At 36.8% G+C, this 18639-nt stretch overlaps 1 protein-coding gene across 1 annotated transcript in view; it reads right to left on the bottom strand.

Moving 5' to 3' along the window:
• Nucleotides 1-9992: 9992 nt before the first annotated feature.
• The window catches only part of PPM1D (protein phosphatase, Mg2+/Mn2+ dependent 1D), a 47626-nt gene continuing 38979 nt past the window's right edge, over nucleotides 9993-18639 (bottom strand). The window contains exons 5-6 of the mRNA XM_047833538.1: nucleotides 17568-17810; nucleotides 9993-11468 (exon numbers count right to left, since the gene is read on the bottom strand). Coding sequence (XP_047689494.1) covers nucleotides 10911-11468; nucleotides 17568-17810 — 801 coding nt within the window. The 3' untranslated portion in view covers nucleotides 9993-10910. The remainder of the gene's footprint in view (nucleotides 11469-17567; nucleotides 17811-18639) is intronic.

Here is an 18639-nt window from a genome sequence, read left to right as displayed (position 1 = left end):
CTTTAAATAGATAGATAGATAGATAGATAGATAGATAGATAGATAGATAGATAGAGTCTTAGAACCAGTTAGAAATTTCTCCAAATTAACTACTTCTAATTAACCACTATGTCTAATTACTCCATTTTTTTTCTCCACAGAGATGGTATAAGATTCTCTCATGAGACTTCAAATAGAGAGAAAGCAAATTTGTGGAGATCATTTTTTAAATGGAAGTAACTTAAGGCTACTCAGTACATATTGCCAGCTTTTGAGTCATTTTAAAGCATTGGTATATGAGGAAACTTTTCAACAATCTGTTCTTGTAGCTGAGCAATACTAACTAGGAAACTGATTTTCAGTGTAAAAGAGTGATTTCGAGCCAGAATTCTGTGTTCTTCCAGTTCCTAAATGATCCAGTATAATAAATCACTAATGATTAAAATTGCCTCTCCTAATGGCCCTGCAAATCAAAACAAAAAAATCTCCAGAAAATCATCAGGGAATGATCCATATGAAAACCAATTTTGGGGCACCTAGGTGGCTCAGTTGGTTAAGTGTCCAACTTTGGCTCAGGTCATGATCTCACAGTTCATGGGTTCAAGCCCTGCATCGGGCTCTTTGCCGACAGCTCAGAGCCTGGATCCTGCTTCGGATTCTGTGTCTCCCTCTCTCTCTGCCCCTCTCCTGCTTGCATTCTGTCTTTGTCTCTCTCAAAAATAAATTAAAAAACAGTAAAAAATTAGAAAAGAAGAAAACCAATTTCAAGGGCAGTTTATACTTTATCATGAGTTTTTGTTTTGGTAGCGTTAGGAGTCCTTTTTAGCCTCAAGCAAGCCAATGCCTCATTTACCTTGGCCACCAAAACCACTTGGACAACAATCACATGATTTAAGCAGTGGCAAAATAATCTGATTTCACACAGAACTATGATAAACACTAATATTTTAGTTTTTAGTCAAGTGAAAGGAAAAAAAAACCAAACAGGTAAAAAAAATAACCATCATCAAATGTAGGATCATCAATTGTATCACTCTGGGGATTTTGATAATGAGGGATACTATACATGTGTTGTATAAGTAGAAAGTGATAGGAAACTAGTTAGGAGAGGGCATATGTGGGATAGCTGCACTTTCTGCTTAATTTTGCCATGAACCTAAAACTGCTCTTAAAAAAAAAGTCTATTGTTTAAAATCACATTTCTCTAAAATCCCCCAATTGTGAGGTAAAACTACATTAATTACTCACTATATAGACTTTCTTTGGTGCATTTATTCGGTTGAAACTTTTGAACACTACCTTTTATAGTAATATCCTAAAAAGTAGAATTCTAAACTTTGTAGAAGAGTAAAACCAACAAAGGTCATATCACCTCATATCTATTTGATTGCAATAGTGCCTGCCATTTATCTGTCCTGCATATTAGGACATAACTGTGGCTTCTAAAACAGCATGTTCCCACATCTCTATTCAAAATTCTAAGTCTTTGTTTAGATTCATTTAGCTCATTCTGAGGCCCAGCAAACTTTCTGAAGACATGGTGATTGTTTTCCTTTCATTGTCTTGAAAATAACCAGTATCTATACCATTTATCATCCTAACCAGAAAACCTTCATGAAATGAGGGTCTGTTAACAATTACACACACACACCTGCAAGAAAAGGTAGAGTAGGACTGTCTCAGGCAAACCATTAAATACGGCTTCCCTTTATTTCTGATACATTAGTACTACTTTGTAACTCTTCTAGTTGATTAATGTATAATTCTATTGTCTACTTAGAAAACATGGAAACTCTTTAGAAGGGATCATTTGTTTCATTTCTATTCTCCATAAAACTATGAAACATAAAACTAACAGGAAAAATTACATGTCAGAACCCCAACGATTTATCCTGCAATCTGGAGCATGTATTTATAATTAAAAGATACTGAAAACCAAAACTATTTACAAAGATCAAAAATTAGTTTCATCAACCGTTTTAATGATGCCCAGGGCATAGTTTGCCTTCCCCATATACACATAACCCTGAATAAAAACTGCTTTAAAATCTGAGAAAACCGAATCTGTATTAATAGTTTTGAGAGGCTAAACATTTAATAAGAGTAATATTAGGTAACATTTAGCTATATAGGCCAGGCATTGTGGTATTATTATCTACATTTTATAGATGAGTACCAAGACACAAAGGTGTTAAGCCATTTAGCTCCAAATGTAGGCACAGTGGTAGAAGTGCATAGTTCCTAAAGTCACAGCTTTCTGCCCAGAGAACTGAAAAGGGGAGGGACACTTGGGTGGCTCAGTCATGATCTCATGGTTGGTGAAATCAAGGCTTGTGTTGGGCTCTGTGCTGTCAGTTCAGAACCTGGAGTCTGCTTTCGATTCTGTGTCTCCTTCTCTCTCTGTCACGCCCCCTCTTGCACTCTGTCTCTCTCTGTCTCTCTGTCTCTCTCTCTCTCTCTCAAAAATAAATATTTAAAAAGGTGGTGGGAGGGGCTCCCTCAGTCAGTTAACTGTTGGACTCCATCTCTGCTCAGATCATGATCTCACAGTTCGTGGGTTTGAGCCTCACATTAGGCTCTGTGCTGACAGCGTGGAGCCTGCTTTGAATTCTGTCTGTCTCCCTCTCTCTCTGTCCCTCCCCTGCTTGTTCTCTATCTCTCTCAAAATAAATAAAAATAAACTTAAAAACAAAAACTGAAAAGGGGAGATGCTGAGTAGGGAAAGTACCATGGAGACTGTAGGAAGAGAGGAACTCAGGAGAGGGACCTTATAGATAGCAAGGATCTGGTCCTAATTAGCATATCAAAGACTTTGAGAACTTTGAAAGAACCAGGAAAATCTTAACTCACAGAGAAAAAACAATCAACAGATGCCAATACCTAAATGACAATTATCCTTCAAACACTTTAAAGCAGTACTATAAAAATGTTTCTGGAGGGGCTCCTGGGTGGCTCAGTCGGTTAAGCCTCTGACTTCAGCGCAGGTCATGACCCCACATTTTGTGAGTTTGAGCCCCACGATGGGCTCTGTGCTGACAGCTCAGAGCCTGGAGCCTGCTTCAGATTCTGTGTCTCCTCTCAGCCCCTCCCCGCTCATGCTCTGTCTCTCAAAAATAAATAAAGATTAAAAAAAATGTTTTTAAATGTTCCTGGGGCACCTGGGTGGCACAGTCAGTTAAGTGACTAACTCCTGGTTTCAGCTTAGGTCATGATCTCGTGGTTCCTGAGTTCCAGACCTGTATCCAGCTCTCTGGAGCACAGAGCCTGCTTTGGATCCCCTCTGTCCCCCCTCTCTCTCTGCCCCTCCCCAGCTTGCTCTCTTCCTCTCTCTAAATAAATACATAAACTTAAAAAAAAAAAGTTTCTACGGGCAATTGTGAACACCCTTGACATGCATGAAAAAACAGAACAGCTCAGCAAAGATACAAAGAAGACCCAAATGGAAAAAATAAAATAAAAATAAAGAACCAAATGGAAATTTTCAAACTCAAAAATATAACAACAAATGTTCTAACAAAAGGAAAAACAAAGAGTTTCAAAGAAAGAAGAAAAAGAATGTGATGCTGAAAACAAAAATGGGGAAGGGGGGAAATGGTTGTAAACCTCCTCAAGTTTGGTGAAAGATATAAACCTACAGATTCAAGATGCTCAGCAAACCCCAAAGAGAAAACCTCGAAGGAATCCATGTACAGACACTTCATAATCGTACTACTAAAAACTGAAGACAAAGGAAAAATTGTTGAAAGCAGCCAGAGAAAAACAATGCATTACCCACAGAACAATTTGAATGACTACAGATTTTTTCATCAGAAACCAGAAAACAATACTAGAAGGAAACCTAGAATATCAGGAATGAAAAAAGAGGAATAGCGATGGTAAATATCTGGATGAATATCACAGAGCGTTCTCCTCTTGAGTTCTTTAAAATGTTTGATTTTTGATAGCAAAAGTTACAATACCACATGATGGGGTTTTCAACATATACAGATATGACAACTATACCATATAGAGGAGAGGGTAATACAGTGGTAAATTTTCTACATTGTACTTTAAGTGGTAAAATACTGACTTTAAGCAGACTACCAAAGTTTGTATATTGTAATCCCTAATGCAACCATTCACAGAGCCAAAATATTTTGCCTCAAGGATCAAAGTTTAAGTTTTCAACTTTTCTACGACATAGTATATTCAAGAGAAAAAAGCCCACTAAAATGCTTCCCTCCATTAAAGCACTATCTTCCAGATATCTGGAAGATGAAAATAACATCATTAATGTGACCAAAACAAACTTAGTGCACAGCTTATGAAAGCAATGCTAAAAAGCCTGTATTTTACATGATTAATGCTTTTAACTTCTAGATTGTGCTAGACTCAAAGATGGCTTTTAATGATGCCCATCTGCTGATATTCGTGCCCTGTGTAGTTGCCTCCTACACTGCTACCAGTTTGGTCTGTGCAACTTATAAAACACAGAAATTGGCACAAAAACAGACAGATCAACGGAACAGAATAGAGAACCCAGAAATGGACCCACAAATGTATGGCCAACTAATCTTTGACAAAGCAGGAAAGAATATCCAATGGAATAAAGACAGTCTCTTCAGCAAGTGGTGCTGGGAATACTGAGCAGTGACATGCAGAAGAATGAACCTGGACCACTTTCTTACACCATACACAAAAAGAAATTCAAAATGGATGAAAGACCTCAATGTAAGACAGGAAGCCATCAAAATCCTTGAGGAGAAAACAGGCAAAAACCTGTTTGATCTTGGCCACAGCAACTTCTTACTCAACATGTCTCCAGAGGCAAGGGAAACAAAAGCAAAAATGCACTATTGGGACCTCAGCAAAATAAAAATCTTCTGCACGGCGAAGGAAACAATCAGCAAAACTAAAAGGCAACTGACAGAATGGGAGAAGATATTTGCAAATGACATAACAGATAAAGGGTTAGTATCCAAAATCTATAAAGAACTTATCAAACTCAACACATAATCCAGTGAAGAAACAGGCAAAAGGCATGAATAGAAACTTCTCCAAGGAAGACATCCAGATGGCCAACCAACACATGAAAAAATGCTCCACATCACTCATCATCAGGGAAATCCAAACCAAAACCACAATGAGATAACACCTCACACCTGTCAGAATGGCTAACATTAACAACTCAGGCAACAACAGATGTTGGCGAGGATGCAGAGAAAGAGGATTTCTTTTGCATTGCTGGTGGGAATGCAAACTGGTGCAGCCACTCTGGAAAACAGTATGTAGGTTCCTCCAAAAATTTAAAGAACTATGCTACAAGCCAGCAATTGCACCTCTAGGTATTTATCCAAGGGATACATGCACCCCCATATTTATAGCAGCACTATCAACAATAGCCAAAGTATGGAAAGAGCCCAAATGTCTATCAACTGATGAATGGGTAAAGAAGGTGTGGTACATCTGTACAATGGAGTATTACTTGGGAATCAAAAAGAATGAAATCTTGTCATTTGCAACTACATGGATGGAACTAGAGGGTATTATGCTATGCAAAATTAGTCAGAGAAAGACAAATATCATATGACTTCACTCATATGAGGACTTTAAGACACAGTACAGATGAATGAACATAAGGGAAAGGAAGCAAAAATAATATAAAAACAGGGAGGGGGACAAAACAGAAGAGACTCTTCAATATGGAGAACAAACAGAGGGTTACTGGAGGGGCTGTGGGAGGAGGGATGGGTTAAATGGGTAAGGGGCATTAAGGAATCTACCCCTGAAATCATTGTTGCACTATATGCTAACTAATTTGGATGTAAATTTAAAAAATAAAAAAAAAAATAGAACTCCTCTACAATTGCAATTGCACTACTTTGTATTTTATACCCCAAGGATACAAAAACACTAATTCAAAGGGAATCACATGCACATGCATCCCATTGTTTATAGCAGCATTCTAAACAATAACCAAATTAAGGAAAGAACCCAAATGTCCATTGACTGATGAATAGATAAGGAAGAGGTGGTATATATATACAATGGAATATTATTCTGCCATAAAAAAGAATGAAATCTTGCCATTTGCAATGGTGGGGATGGAACTAGAAAGTATTATGCTAAGCAAAATAATTCAGTCAGAGAAAGACAAATACCATGTGACTTCACACATTTATGGAATTTAGGAAATAAAACAGGGAAACATACAGGTAAAAAGACAGAGAGAGAGAGAGTCAAACTAGGAAACAGACTTTTATCTATAGAGGAGAAACTGAAAGTTACTGGAGATCAAGTGGGTGGGGTTGTGTTAAATGTCTGACAGGTTAAGGAGGGCACTTGTAGTAATGAGGACTGGGTATTATATGTAAGTGATGAATCACTAAATTGTACACCTGAAATGAATATTACGCTGTATGTTACTGTGTGGAATTTAAAGAAAAACTTGTAAAAAATCCAGACATGCATTAAGTAATAGGAACTAGAGTATGCGTCTAGCATGAAGGGTTATGTTGGTTTGGCTGGGAGTCAGATTTATTTAATGTTGGCTGTAGCCAGAGGTGCCAATAAATTCAAATTCCTATCACTTAATTTTTGTGTCCTCTCTTGACTTTGGGCTTTGCACTACTCAGAGAAAGTCTAAATTTTAGTTTCAGCTCTGTGTTTATACTGGATATACTCTGTTGTGTGGTGGTAAGATGTGGAGGAGGAAAAACATTCTATAATATTATGATTAAATCTCAATCTTTTAATAGAAAAAAATAAAAAGAAAAAGATTAAACACAGAATTGGTATATTTTTTTGAGGTTAGTTTACAAAAGACATTGAGCCTTCTGCATTGTTTCCGGTATCATTTGCTATGGCGGTGGCAGGGGCGGGGGAAGAGTTAACTAACATGTTGTGAGAAGCCGTACATGTGACAGTAACTGAGGCCTCCTACTAACAGATAGGTTAAGTGAGCACTGTGCAACAGTGCTAGTGAAGCCTTTGGATGACTGTCGCCCTGATTGGTATCTTGACTGCAACCACATGATTCTGTAACCTAGCTTCATCATTCCCAGTTCCCTAACACTTAGAAACTGTGAAGATAATGTTTTTTGTTGTTTTAGGCTGCTGAATTTTGAGGTATTATTATGCAGCAATATATAATACGTATTTTAATCTTTGAGAAACAGGATAATTATGTTTTACAAAATATTGAAAAGAACCAGTGTGTGGATGTGATATTGTGATAAAATAAGAAACACATATTTTGGCCTTTGTCCCAGGCTCCTGGCTAGAGTATGTAAAACCTTTGTGATTTCTTAGGTAATAAAGTCACTAGGAACTTTTGTCTTTGGTCATTAACTCCTATTCCTGACACCAGCTCCTAAATCCCTTGGAATTTCCTGGTAGGAGCAGCTTTTGTTCTAATGAGATAACTCTTTCTTGGAGAGCTCACTACACACACACCTTTTTTTTTCCTGGAAGGGAAGAGGCTCGAGATTAATAATTGATCACCTAAATGATGAAGCCTCCACAAAAATCCCTGAAGTATGAGGTTCAGAGCTTCTAGGTTGGTGAATACACTCACATGCTGAAAGAGGTTCACCCCAAGCCAATGGTCAGAAGCTCCTCTGCTTGGGACCATTCTGGACCTCACCTGATACATCTCTTTATCTAGCTGTCATCTGTCTCCTTTATTATAGAATAAACCAGTAAACGTTTCCCTAAATTCTTGTGAGCTGTTCTAGCAAATTATCAATCTTGAGGGGCTTGTGGAAACAGATTTAGAGCCAGTTGATTAGAAGTATATGTGACAACCGAGGACTTGCAGTTGGTTTCTGGAGTGGGGGCAGTCTTGTGAGACTGAGCCCTTAACTTGTGGGATCTGATGATAACCCTAGGAAGTGTCAGAACTGAACTGAATTGTAGGACACCCAACTGGTATCTACAGAAAATTAGAGAATTGCTTGGTGAAGGAAAACCCACACATCTGGTGTCATAAGTATCGTGAGTAAAGGAAGAAATGTTTTCCTTTCAGTGGACATAGGTAATGCACTGTTAAATAAACTTATATCCACAGATTAGAATACTAAAACCTGAGGAGGCTCTGTGAAATAGTGATAGAGAAAATTTTCAAGATCAAGAGGTAAATTTGCATGTGTATTGCATGCTATGCATAGATTATCACTAAAATAACACAAAAAGGGGGAAATGTTGGCTGCCTTGGGAACCGAGGTGGGAGTTCTTATGTACCATCTCATACATCATATACTTTCCATAATGTACTATACTACTGATCTATGTCACACAGGCAAATAAATTTAGAAAATAAAACAAAGTAGAAACATTAAAACACTGCTTGTGATTGCATAACATCTTCAACTCCTTAAAGTACAGGACTAAACACAATCCTAGAAACGCATACAGAAAAGGGCTAATCTTAGCATTTGTAGTCGTGTCTTAAACCAAAAATGTTTCTAGTATTAAATAGCTACTACTATATGGAATTGGACTCCATTGCACTAAAAAGGTGATCTAGGAAAGAAATGTGTAACGTTTTTACATTAAAAAACTTACCTGAGGGGCACCTGGGTGGCTCAGTCGGTTAAGAGTCCGACTTTGACTCAGGTCATGATCTTGCAGTTTGTGAGTTCAAGCCTCACATTGGGCTCTGTGCTGACAGCTTAGAGTCTGCAGTCTGCTTCAGATTCTGTGTCTGCCTCTCTCTTTCCCCGCTCACACGCTCGCTCTCACAAATAAACATAAAAAAAACTGATTTGAAAAATCAAGATTCAATAATGCATTACTCTAATCAAGTGAAAATTTTAATTTCATGTAGATACATTTACAATCACTGGCAAAAAAAGTAAAAGCAGTTAAATGAATTTTCTTTAATATACATTCAGATTGGTTCAATTTCTAGTTGGTGCAGCTAAGATGGTATCATAGGTCTAAAAGATGGAACCCCCCCCCCAAAAAAAAAATAAATACAAGATGGAATAACCCTTCACAATAAATTGACTTCTAAAGTGTCTATTAGTTGCTAGGTCTCTGTCTTGGAAAGATTGGAAAAGCAAACTCTTCAGTAACTAAAAATCCTTTTTAAGAACCACAATTACTGTTTTACCTGGACCACTGGTTCTCAATCCTGTTATTGAAAACTGGTATGCTTCCGGTTGTGCAGTTCCTAGCATATTGTGGATGTTGAATGCATGAATTAGCTCTTCAATCTCTTAATGAGATATCTTGTTCTAAATTAATAAATTAAAAAGTTTTCTTATTGGAGAACAATTCATACCAAAATGACATACTCTTAGGTATAGTATACTTCTACTCACTTTTAAGTGGGACATAATATTTCATCAAATGGTTACAAGCCATAACTGACTTAACCATATTCTTAACCATAGTCTATTGTTGGATATTTAGCCTGTTTCAATGTATTCTAAAATAACATTAAAAAGTCAAGAGCTAAGGGGTGCCTGGGTGGCTCAGTTGGTTAAGCATCTGACTTGGGCTCAGGTCATGATCTCACAGCTTGTGAGTTAGAGCCCCGCGTCCAGCTCTGTGCTGACAGCTCAGAGCCTGGAGCCCAGCTTCACACTCTATCTCCCCCTCTCTCTACCTCTCCCCTGCTCATGCTCTGTCTCTCCTTCAAAATAAATAAACATTAAAAAAACCAAAAGTTAAGAGCTAAATAAACATGTAAAAAAGAGGGGGGGCACCTGGATGGTTCAGTCAGATAAGCGTCTGACTTCGGCTCAGGTCATGACCCTACGGTTCAAGAGTTCAAGCACCACGTCGGGCTCTGTGTGACAGCTCAGAGCCTGGAGCCTGCTTCAAATTCTGTGTCTCCCTTTCTCCCTGGCCCTCTCCTGCTCACGCTTGGTCTCTCTCTCTCTCTCACAAAATAAATAAACATTAAAAAAAGTCAAGAGTGCAAAAATAAACATGTATTTTTAAAATGTTGCTCTAAAGCATGATCAGAGCACAACAAAAAATTAATATCTACCATTAAACCAACGACAAAATTCCAGCACATCAACAACAGTTCACTGATTTATTAGATGAACAAACATATATCCATATAATCAATGAAAACTGTCCAATATATAAAATAATTTAAGAAATGTTGGGAATTAGCAGCACCATCCGTTATTGAAATAGCAAGAAAAACTTCACATATTTTATGCAAACACGAGAAGAGGGTAACTACTTTAAGACCCAATAATGCCACTGAATGTCTGGGATGATTGAGAAGGGCACCTTTTTAGGCAAACACACCTCCTTCTACTCCAAAGATTTGAGGAGTATATCTGATGATTGATGTTTTACAAAAATGCTAATGAAATAAGAGATACTGCATAGTATTTTTTATTAGGACAAGAAGACTAATGCCAAGCTACTTCAAGCATGGCTCAACACTTCTGCTATGAAAAATTTAGTTCTGAATTATGAAATTAGAAATAAAAAATAATTTTTAAAAGACACTAGCTGTCTCTAAGAAACATTAAGTGGAACACAGGTCACTATGAAAATACATCACTTTTCCAGTTTGCTTAATAATTTACTTTAAAAAGTTGTGTAGTTTTCATCACAAGTGACTTATACAAATTTCTTAATAAGCATTTTTAAAAGTTTAAATGTATTTCTAAAATCTAATAGATTCTTTTGATTTTTTTTAAATTTTAGCCCTGTTGTTACATTTACTGTGTCAGAATAAGAGACTGAGTTTGTGTGGAGTATACAAATTTACACACATTTTACAGCAACTTATACCCTAACATCTACAAAATTCACATTTATAATACAATACAAGGCCAGGATAAAACTGCCAAATTCCAAAAAGTGAAACTGTATACTATTTTTATTTTGTCCCCCTAAAAAAAGTTCAAGTTCTGCACCAACTTCAAAAAGCCCTCTTATATCCTAAGTTTGGGAAAAAAACATTTTCCAGACACATTTCAGCAGACACAAACAGTTTTTCTGTGCTGATGAAGTAAAGGATTTCCAATTTTCTTCTGGCCCCTAAGTCTGCGTCGCATGGTAAGTTTAACAGCGTTCTTTCGCTGTGAGGTGGTGGGGAGGCTTGCAGGCTGAGCACCACTACTTCTACTTAAACAATTTCGTCTATGCTTCTTCATAAGAGGACCAGAGTTGGATTCCTCTAATGTCCTTTTAAAGTTTGCTGGAGGGGTTCTTTCAACTTCTTGGGCTTTCATTTGACCTGGAGTTGACATCTTTAAATTTTTTTGGTCCATGATGGTATTTGTCGAATTGGTAGGCGCAAGGCCAACTGACAGGCTATTATTCAAAGAATCATGTATCCTTAAAGTCAGGGCTTTAGTGCAATTTTCTTCAAGTGGCTCTGGATCTTTTGCGGGTATGACTGCCGCCTGGACACTGCCTCGAGCTATCTCAGTTGGGACTTCTAAATAATTCTCTGAGAAGGCATTACTACGAACGAGGGCAGGTATATGGTCCTTAGAGTTCAGCCGTGGCCATGGGTCCTCCTCCAGTGACTGAAAAACAAGAAAGTAAGCCAAATAAATAATTTATTCTAGAATTCAACTCAACCATTGGGGAGATGAAGAAGTTTCATTAGAGTAAGTGACAAATTTGGTTGGTTTATTTCCTACTTTCCCATTTTTTTCTATATTCTCATTTCTGAATATTTAGTAGTATAGATAATGTAAAGTGTAACATTAAAGCAACAATGTCATAATGCAAACTCATATCGTTGCTTTGTACCTATTTCCCAAACACTAGAGGCTGTTCTGTGACTTGAGAAAAGCAGGACATATGGGAACCTACAGAGCATGGATGGGGCAACTCTCAAAGAAACAAATGAAAATCATATGGAAACTTTCAGATAGTTTTTTAAAAGTTTGACAAGTGATTCAGATATGCATTACTCCTTCAGATATAGTGCTCTACATACACTCAGAATATTTTTCCCATTGGTAGATGATATTTTTCCTATCAAACCCAAATCTTCCACACCACTAATATTTTATAAAATCCTTGGGGCACCTGGGTGGCTCAGTCGGTAGAGTGTCCAACTTCAGCTCAGGTCACGATCTCACAGTTCATGGGTTCAAGCTCTGCATCAGGCTCTGTGTTGACAGCTCAGAGCCTGAAGCCTGCTTCAGATTCCGTGTCTCCCTCTCTCTGCCCCTCCTCTACTCGTGCTCTGTCTCTCTCTCTCTCTCTCTCAAAAATAAACATTAAAAAAAAATTTTAAATCCTTGTCTTAATAGTTTCTCAAAAATGGAGTTTAAGCATAAATATTATGGCTCCTTCAGGTATGTAACATTTCCCTCAAATCATTACCTCTTTTAAATCAAATCAAGTTTATTAAAATATTAACATATTCTGAAGTAAACCCTTTTATAGAAGGGTAAATGAAAACATATTATTTTCCTGATATAAAATCCCTTAGAAATAAACACCTTTCAGAAAGTGCTATATAAAAGTATACTTCTAAAAAGAATGCTTTATGTTTCTAGAATTAAAAAAAAGGGAAATTTAAGCCATCTGAAAGCATTTCAATCAAACCAAATCAAAATATAATGACTTTAGGTCAAATGGAGACTGGAGATGAGAAACCCTAGTTCCTAATTTGGTACTGCCTCAATTAGATTGCTGCTGTTTTTATCGTTGTTGTTTTAACTAAGAAAATACTCTTTCCTTCTGCAGTCATTGGTTCATTTATTTTATATTGCATAGTTTATTGAAAGCCCAGTTCTTATCTGTTTTAACACTGACTAGATGTTGGGCAGCAATCTTATTTCCAAGTGCCACTGTCAAGAAAGGACAACGGAACAGTCTTCATTCCAGGATATTTACATATGACTTTCAATAATATCAACAAGAGTTGTAGGTGAGTTTATCCTTCTGCATTAGTTGATTCCAATGCCTACTGTGGTCACAAGCATGTTCTGGATAATCACAGAAAACTGTATCTACTCGTAAGAAATTATTGACCTCGAGTTTGTCCTGCTTTAATACAGAAAAAGGATTTACAACAAGACAAGGCAGACAGAAGGATTCCTACTAACCAAACAATCACATCACTAATTCAGGCCTAAGAAAGAAGGTAATAGTCAAGCCACTGATAGGAATAGAATATACTGCTCCAGTTTGTAAAACAACGTTACACATTTTAACACAATTTATTGTAATTTCTGGTGTGCTGGGTCTTTTTAAATTCACAGATTATTATTCTGACACTAGAGGCGTGCTGGCTTTTCTTCCCCCACTTTCTCCTTGAACTTTTCCTTTTCATTCTCTTTTTATTGGCATTCTGTGGGAATACGTTGCATCTGTCAGCACAGGCAACTGCTTAGAGTTCTCACACTCATCCCAAATTAATTAGTTGTTTTACTAGACCTTTTTACTGTTCATAAAACATATGTGATATTGAGATTACCTCCTAAAAATACATACTTTACAAGTTTCACTACTTCAGAGATCAACTTCCTCGCTCCATCTACCTTACAATCCAACAATATTAAACAACTAATTGAAAATTGTGTGGAGAACTCAACTGAAACCAAATGTTAATTTTCTGAAACAACTCCCTTCCCTATTCCTCCTTCCTATAGCTCTTGGCTTATTTAAAAAAAAAAAAAAAAAGGTAAATTTAGTTTTGCCCTAAAAAAAGGATGGAGAAAGAAATGTGTGCCAGAGTAATATATCACTTAAACAAAGTATTTCTACCATATCTATTCCAAAACAAAGATATAACTAGTGGTATACCTTAGAATCCATACCCAAGTTCACATGTCTATAGATAGATAAACCTACACTCAAATGCCTAGTCCAAATGTGGGACAGTCTGTTTTATTTCCTTATTTTTAATTTACATAGAAGTTAGTTAGCACATGGTGCAATAATGATTTCGGAAGTAGAAGCCAGTGCTCATCCCAACAAATGTCTTCCTTAATGTCCCTTGCCCATTTACCCCACCCCCCCCCCCATAATCCCTCCAGCAATCCTCAGCTTGTTCTCTACATTTAAGAGTCTCTTACATTTTGTCCCCCTCCCTGTTTTTATATTTTTGCTTCCCTTTCCTTATGTTCATCTGTTTTGTGACTTAAATTTAAATGTGGGAAAGTCTTAAAAACCAAATTGCCCAAAACGTCATTATATTTATCTAGATGTTACTAAACATGGGATTATTTTAACAAGGAAATAAATCAGAGACAATGTACTTATGGTTGCCAATTAAGATAAAACACAATTTCTTGGGAAGAAATTTGCCTTTACTTACTTGTTAGGTCAGAGCCAACAACACTAATTATGCTGGATGGCTCCAAATATTTTCCTCTATTTGGGTGGGGCCAATTGGTTAACAACTAACTATGCCTAAATATAAGTTAGTGTATACATAAATCTCCTTATCTTTATTTTAGTATTAGATCATTATTTCTCTATAATCATTATTTTCCTAGATCCTTATATCTCTAGATCATCATTTCTAAAATTCTAGAAATAACTTTTGAAACATATGTACAATTTTTACTAATGCCAATCAGCAGGCTGCAATAATTTTTATGTGAAATCAATATTAAGAATATTTATTCTGGCAATCCCTATCAAAATCCCAACACCAGCATTCTTCACAGAGCTAGAACAAACAATCCTAAAATTTGTATGGAACCAAAAAAGACCCCAAATAGCCAAGGCAATCTTGAAAAAGAAAACCGAAGCTGGAGGCATCACCATCCCAGACTTCAAGATGTATTACAAAGCTATAATCATCAAGACAGTATGGTACTGGCAAAAGAACAGACACTCAGATCAATGGAACAGAATAGAAAACCCAAAAAAGGACCCACAAATGTATGGCCAACTAATCTTTGACAAAGCAGGAAAGAATATCCAATGGAATAAAGACAGTCTCTTCAAGTGGTGCTGTGAATACTGAGCAGTGACATGCAGAAGAATGAACCTGGACCACTTCCTTACACCATACAACAAAAAGAAACTCAAAATGGATGAAAGACCTAAATGTAAGACAGGAAGCCACCAAAATCCTTGAGGAGAAAGCAGGCAAAAACCTCTTTGACCTTGGCCATAGCAACTTCTTGCTTGACACATCTCCAAAGGCAAGGGAATTAAAAGCAAAAATGAACTACTGGGACCTCATCAAAATAAAAAGCGTCTGCACAGCAAAGGAAACAATTATCAAAACTAAAAGGCAACTGACAGAATGGGAGAAGATATTTGCAAATGACATATCAGATAAAGGGTTAGTATCCAAAATCTATAAAGAACTTATCAAACTCAACACCCAAAAAACAAAATGCAGTGAAGAGATGGGCAAAAGACATGAATAGACACTTCTCCAAAGAAGACATTCACATGGTTGACACATGAAAAAATGCTCACATCACTCAACATCAGGGAAATATAAATCAAAACCACAATGAGATACCACCTCACACCTGTCAGAATGGCTAACATTAACAACTCAGGCAACAACGGATGTTGGCAAGGATGCAGAGAAATCTCTTGCACTGCTGGTGGGAATGCAAACTGATGCAGCCACTCTGGAAAACAGTATGGAGGTTCCTCAAAAAATTTAAAATAGAACTATCCTACAACCCAGCAATTGCACTACTACGTATTTACCCAAGGGATACAGGTATGCTGTTTTGAAGGGGCACATGCACCCCGATGTTTACAACAGCACTATTGACAACAGCCAAAGTATGGAAAGAGCCCAAATGTCCATCGACAGATGAATGGATAAAGAAGATATGGTGTGTGTATGAATGGATAAAGAAGATATGGTGTATACACAGGCACCCCATAAGAGACTCTTAAATATAGAGAACAGAGGGTTGTTGGAGGGGTTGTGGGAGGTGGGATGGGCTACTCCTGAAATCATTGTTGCACTATATGCTAACTTGGATATAAATTAAACAATAAATAAATTAATAAATTAAAAAAAAAGAGAGTATTTATTTTGGATGCCTGGGTGGCTCAGTCAGTTGAGCATCCGACTTCAGCTCAGGTCATGATCTCATGGTTTGTGGGTTCTAGCCCCACGTCGGGCTCTGTGCTGACAGCTCGGCACCTGGAGCCTGCTTCAGATTCTCTGTTTCCCTCTCTCTCTCTGCCCCTCCCCTGCTTACACTGTCTCTTTCTCTCAAAAATAAATAAACATTAAAGAAAAAAAAAATTTTTAAGAATATTTATTTATTCCTGGGGGCACCCAGGTGGCTCATTTGGGTAAATGTCCAACTTTGGCTCAGGTCATTATCTCATGGTTCATGACTTGGAGCCCTGTATTGGGCTCTGCGCTGACAGTGCAGAGAGGGCCTGGGATTCCCTCTTCCCCTCTCTGCCCCTCCCCCACTTGGTCGCGTGCTTGTTTGCGCTCTCTCTTTCAAAATAAATTAACTTAAAAAGTAATAATATTTATTCCTATCACAATCTATGGCCCCTTACCCTTTATCTCCATTCTAATGAATGCTTCCTTCTTTATTCTGCCTAAAGGTCAGTGATTCAAATACAAATAAATACATTAGGGAACACGAAAGTAATGAATACATTCAAACTGAGGAATAGACAAATACTCAAATGAACATAAGCTCCTTCACAACTCTCAAAAAGAGAAAGGAGATTTTAAAAGGTTTCAATCTGCATTATTATTCAAAAGTTTTCAAACAAAAGAAAGCTTTGACAAGAAATTCTTCTAAGAATATAAGTACAAAATATTAATTTGTCAGTTTCTAAATGAAGAGTCAATGCAAGGAAAACTAAGTTGCCACCTGTATGTGAAGTAAAAGAAAGCACTAAAAGTAAATTTCCAAGTACTGAGCATAGGATCACAATACCAAAATCAATCAAATTTTTTGTACTGTGTAGCTCTGAATACCTTAAAAAACTGTCGAATACATAACATAAAATTCTACTGTATTTCCTATTTTAATGGTCAGTCTTCTAAAAAGCACATTATCAGAAGGCCCAAGTATAACAAAGTAGTTATCAATACTACTAATTTTTAGTAGGAAAATACTGGGATGAAATCAGAAAAAAAGGAAATATGGTACCACTTAAATTTGTTTCATAGCCTATCTTAAACTCATTCAATATTAACATGAGTAAGAAGAGGAATAATGTTTCTTATCCATGTTATCAGACAACCAGTTCTAAGGTCTGATATCCTAAGGTCCACTTCAATCTTGAGTCTGTACGATCTAATCCAAACTGTTTAATCTCTCAGTCTTATCTGTAAGACAGAGTAACAACTGCACTATTTACCTATTTGGGTTATGAGGTTCAAATGAAATATATATGAAAGTACTTCACAAACTTTTAAATGCTTACACAAATGTTCATAGTATTAGAAGAGGATCATTAGAATATTATTACATCTACATCACCTTTCTATTAGGTGCTGTACACATAGCTAGCATTCAAAATAGCACTGATGTGAAGATGAATCAATGACAATAAGTTACATGACAAAGATCTATCACTTTCTTGAACCTCATTCAAATCCAAAATCCTTTTCTATGAAGAATCTGAAAACTTTTCAGGCAACACCAACCAAAGAAATTCTGTTTATTAGAACAACTTAAATACCATTTAAGAGAATTACATACCTTGACTGGTGGTGTAGAACATGGAGAAGGAGTCATCACGCAGGTTTCTTGACTATTATAGGAAGGACTATCTGTCAGGTTCAGATAGAGCTCATCTTCATTGGTGAAATTTCCCTGACTGTCCACTCCTGGAGAAATGCAGATCACTATAGCACTAGTATTATCTGCTCGAAGCATACGCTGCCTCCAGCGGCCTAGTGCTCGATTCACAAGCATTTTGGCACAAGACTGTCCATGCTCACCCTATATTTAAAAGAACAAGAAGAAAGAAAGTTCACAACTCAGATTTAGTTGCCACTATATCTGTGATCAAATTTAAAGGTGTGTGTGGGTTTTTTTTTTAATGTTTATTTATTTTTGAGAGAGAGAGACAGAGTGTGAGTGGGGGAGGGTCCGAAGCAGGCTCCAGGATCTGAGCTGTCAGCACAGAGCCCGACACGTGGCTCGAACTCACAAACTGTGAAATCATAACCTGAGCTGAAGTCGGCTGCTCAACCAACTGAGCCACCCAGGCGTCCCTGTTTTATCAAATTTAAAATGGGGTATTCATATGGCTTAAATTAAATCTCCAAAATTTCAAACATTATCCACAGTCCCCATAACTATGTTAAAATAGTATTGCTCTAAATTTTTTAAAGTAATAAAACAAGGCTTTATGCTGTGGTTAAATTTCACCTGTGTTTTTTTCTTTTTGGTAGCAAGAAACTTAGTCTTCACTGTAACTTTAATTAGGAAAAGCTATATAGAAGTTATCTAAAATGGGAAGTAAACATCAAATTATTACAGATAAACAATTCGCAAATGAGATAATCAGGCATGGTTAAAAAAAAAAGAAACACAAACAAACAAACAAAAAACACGTAGTTCAAACTCATGTTGTTTAAAGGTCAACTGTACATAAAAATGATGCCACTGATATGAGGAAAAAAACAATACAGTAAGTGGCTATGGTATGGAGATCACCACATACAAACAGAAAGAATAAAAAAAAAAACAAAACTCCAAATGATCTCATGTTATGCAAATAAATGTGGCTTGGAATAAAACTTTTAGTATCATACACAGATTCAAT

The sequence above is a fragment of the Prionailurus viverrinus genome, chromosome E1 (assembly GCF_022837055.1).
Source record: "Prionailurus viverrinus isolate Anna chromosome E1, UM_Priviv_1.0, whole genome shotgun sequence".
In the NCBI taxonomy this organism is placed as follows: Eukaryota; Metazoa; Chordata; class Mammalia; order Carnivora; family Felidae; genus Prionailurus; species Prionailurus viverrinus.
The sequence above is the reverse complement of the archived record's forward strand: the minus strand, read 5'-3'. Positions and strand labels throughout refer to the sequence as shown.